At 31.4% G+C, this 3,970-nt stretch overlaps 1 protein-coding gene across 1 annotated transcript; it reads right to left on the bottom strand.

Annotated features, from left to right (window-relative positions):
• Window positions 1–704: 704 nt before the first annotated feature.
• Window positions 705–3,123, bottom strand: LOC108916805 (zinc finger protein 836-like). Its single transcript, XM_018723107.2, has 4 exons — window positions 3,004–3,123; window positions 2,613–2,912; window positions 2,249–2,550; window positions 705–1,692 (listed from the first exon to the last, which is right to left on the bottom strand). The coding sequence occupies exons 1-4, from the start codon at window positions 3,121–3,123 to the stop codon at window positions 705–707; spliced, it is 1,710 nt and encodes a 569-aa protein (XP_018578623.1).
• Window positions 3,124–3,970: the final 847 nt, after the last annotated feature.

Raw genomic sequence — 3,970 nt, 5'->3', positions numbered from 1 at the left:
AGATATCACAGGAATACAATAATAACTTTTATACCTTAAAATGATTTTCAATGATCTCCATGAATAAAATCAATTATAAAATAAAAAATCATTGTTTTTTTTTGATAATTTTCAGCTTTATTTTTATGTTTATCTTATTTTATGTTACATTTATCTAGCCCTGACGTGGCACCCTCTGATTTTCATCTTTTCTCTTCCTTGAAGGTGTTTATGGGTGGAAAAAGGTTTTCTAATGACAATGAGGTCTATAGTGCCCTGAAACAATGGGCCTGAGGGACGGCAGGTTGATGAAAGTATCATACAGTTCATCCCTCGGCTCACAAAGTGCATTGAAGTTGAAAGATGACTACGTTGAAAAATAATGTTTGATATACCTTTCAGAATATGTAAATTTTTCATAAATATACTGCCGCTTTGATTTTAAAAAAATTGAGTACTTGGCACTTCATAAATAAAGACAAATTGCAATTGGAATTAAAAAAAAATCCATGATAATTAAACTTTCTTAACATTTCCAGGCCCCTTCAATTAACTTTCATAAGTTTTTCCCATAAAAAATTGTCGCTCTGTTGTAAAACATTTATCACACTTGTACATTTGCTCCTTAGCGTACATTTCAATATTTTGATGTCTGAATAAGATGTAGGTAGTGAAAGTTGATAGCATTTATCACCAGTGCCATTGCATGTATCTCTTTCCTACTTTTATTCTGTGGAAATTTTCTTATGTATTAACTGATGCTTTTTGATGTTGTACTTATACTTAGTTTCATATCTACATATATCACACTTGTACATTTGAATCTCCGAAGGGTCTTTGTGGGTTAACTGATGATTTTTTAGACAATGCTTACGTTTAGTTTCGTAAGTACAAGCACCGCACCTGTACTTTTGAATTTCCGAGGCATATTTGTGTATTAATTGATGTGATTTTAGATGTCTCTCATACTTTGTTTTGAAGCTACACATATCGCACTTGTACATTTGAATTTCTGAAGGGTTTTTGTGCGATAGCTGATGCCTTTTTAGATGATTCTTATATCTAGTTACATAATCACACACTTCACACTTGTACATTTGGATTTCAAACGGATCTTTGTGCAATAACTGATGATCTTTTAGACGACATTTATACCTGGTTTCGTAAATACAAGTCTCACACTTGTACAGTTGAATTTCTGGAGAATCTTTGTGTACCAATTGATGCTTTTTGATATTCTGTTTGTACTTAGTTTCGTATTTACACATGTCACATTTGTACATTTCGATTTCTGAAGGGTCTTTGTGCGATAACTGATGCCGTTTTAGATCTGCTTTATATTTAGTTTCGTAGGTGCAAGTGTCGCAAGTGTATATTTCAATATCCAAAGGGTCTTTGTGTGACAGTTGATGTACACTTAGACCACCCTTAAATTTAGTTTCAAAATTGCACGTTTTGCATCTGTATACTGGTTCTTCAAACCTGTCATTGTTTATTAACTGCCGGCAAGTTGGACTTTCCTTATAATGTATAAGTTCTGGAACAGCTTCCTGGTTTACACTACTGTCAAACTCGTCTTTGGTTTCGGGTTTGCTTCTTTGAACCTCTACTGTCTCGGACATATATTCCTTCTTTATTTCTCCTACATCTTTATAATTGTGCATTGTTTTGTTTTCGATTGTTTCATTATGTAAGTCGTATGAAGAAGGATCACTGAAAAAGTTAAGATTGTTTACAAACATGTCAAAAAAAAAAACAAGATAAAAAACATTATTTTCATTCTGCTGATAGAGCTTATTAGGTGCGTCAACAGGACCTTCCAAAAATAGGTATTTCTAGTGAAACCAGAATATTGTTTAGAAGGAAGTTGGCATTTATTGCATGACAATATGCCATTTCATCGATCGAAATCTGTGACCGATTTTTTGACTAAAAATTGAATTTTAAATGTCAACCACTCCGCATATTCACTTGATTTGGCACCTTGTGACTTTTACCCTGTCGGAAAAATGCATTTGCAGATAAAGGAAAGCCATTCAAAAGGTTTGTATCGACATCCCGGCCAACGATTTAAAACGCTGATTATACATACTTTTAGACCATGCAAATCACTTTATTGAGTCGGAAGAAGACTATTTTGAATAAAATAAATCGATTTTGCACAAAAAAACTCTGTTGTTATTTTTAAAAAGTCTTGGTTACTTTAGAACGCACCTTCTATATGATAAACTATCCATATATGTATTTAAATGTTTCTCAACTTCCTTACCTTTCCAAATCATTTACTTCACATTTTATATCAATATCTTTAATTTCGATCAGTGTTTCTTCTGTCCCTAGCTCTTTTTCAGTTTTAATTGACCCTTCCAGCGTTTGTTCGTCTCCTAATTCTATTTCATCATATTCATTTCTAATAAATATATCACTACGCTTGAAATCTGTGATTTTGTCATCAAATATATCGTGAATTTGTGTTTCAACATCCAAGCAGGTCCTTATAAAAGTATTGTGAATGTTGAGTGAATCAAAACATTGCCTACAAACGACAGGATCTTCAGTGATGCCAAAATTCTACAACGTAAGAGTTTACATAGTACGAGTTTTTAAGATTTAAAATGAGAATGTATATTTACCACTTCTGAGATGCATCTATGGATCACCTCTAACATTATATCACAAAATGGCACAAATTCTTCGTTAGTTAACTGTAAACATAATCGACATATCTTCTGATCATCTTCTATTTTGACTGACGGCTTGTTCTCGTTTTTGTATAAATAAACTTCCCTTAAGTCAACAAAGGACATATTGGGTTTAACATAAGAAACAATCTTCTGCTCAACATACAAGCAAGTGGATTTGAAGTTAAATGCAGAGTACAGTTTAGCAGAACAGGTAGAACACATGACATGTTTATAGTTGTTAACCAAATCCTAAAATGTTTTGTTGAGAGCAAAATGAATAAACAGCATTAACGGACATCTGTTAATATAAAAAATTAATAGTTTTAAATGAAGAACTTACCAGATCCAGTGAAACAGATTTTAAAATTTCTCTTGTAGATTCTTCTATTCCTGTAAAATTTTCATTGCTCCTAGCAGTTTTATTGCAGAGCCTACAAAATATTCGTCTAGAATCTTCCATTTATGCATTATTTTTTCCTTTTTGATTATTGTAAAATTGTATCTAAAAACAATAACACGATTTATAACCTATATCCTCGTTAGTGACGGATGGGAGTATTCGAATGAAAAATCGAGCAGTATTCGATTCTTAAAAGTTGTTACTCTGAAATCAATATTTCCGTTCATTTGTCGAAAGTTTTCGAACGCTTTTAGTTCTCGATGGATGCTGATGAGATAAGTTCTCGAGAGCGAGATCTACTTGTACAGATGAATGAATCAAAATACTATTGTGCATAACTTTAAATATTGTTTATTGAAAATAAACATACTGAAGTAATGAGTATTTAAAAAAATGTATTTAAAAGATAAATTTAAATAATTTTACACGAAACTTTACACAGTACGTATATGAACGGATGATCACATATTTTTGGACTAAAAATGAACCTGTATTAAAATCGTTTCGTTTGGCCGCCAGATGGCCTCAAAGTTCCTAAAAATTTTTTGAATTTTATAAAAATATTTCCAGTTGGTAGCTTATGCCGTTCGGAAGTTTTTCTTTTCTAAATTACAATACAATTTTTTAAATTTAATTTAGATGGGCGGTTTAGGTCCAAAAAATTATTATTAAATATTTATATATCTTGTACCTGTATTTACTAAAATCATCAATAAAGTTGCTACAAAAGTAGCTATTTAGTATTGGCAAACCTTCAACATGTTTATGTACATAATATCTCCATTCAAAGCAGTAACTATTATCAATTGTAAGTAAATGATACAAGCAGAATAATACAAAAGAACATTGTAAGTAGATATCTTTTTTTTCATTCTGTATCGAAAGTTTTTAGTTAGGTAATACAATA

The sequence above is a fragment of the Anoplophora glabripennis genome, unplaced genomic scaffold (genome assembly GCF_000390285.2).
Source record: "Anoplophora glabripennis isolate ALB-LARVAE unplaced genomic scaffold, Agla_2.0 scaffold6388, whole genome shotgun sequence".
Lineage (NCBI taxonomy): Eukaryota > Metazoa > Arthropoda > Insecta > Coleoptera > Cerambycidae > Anoplophora > Anoplophora glabripennis.
Note: the sequence above shows the minus strand (reverse complement) of the source record. Positions and strands in the feature narration are given on the sequence as shown.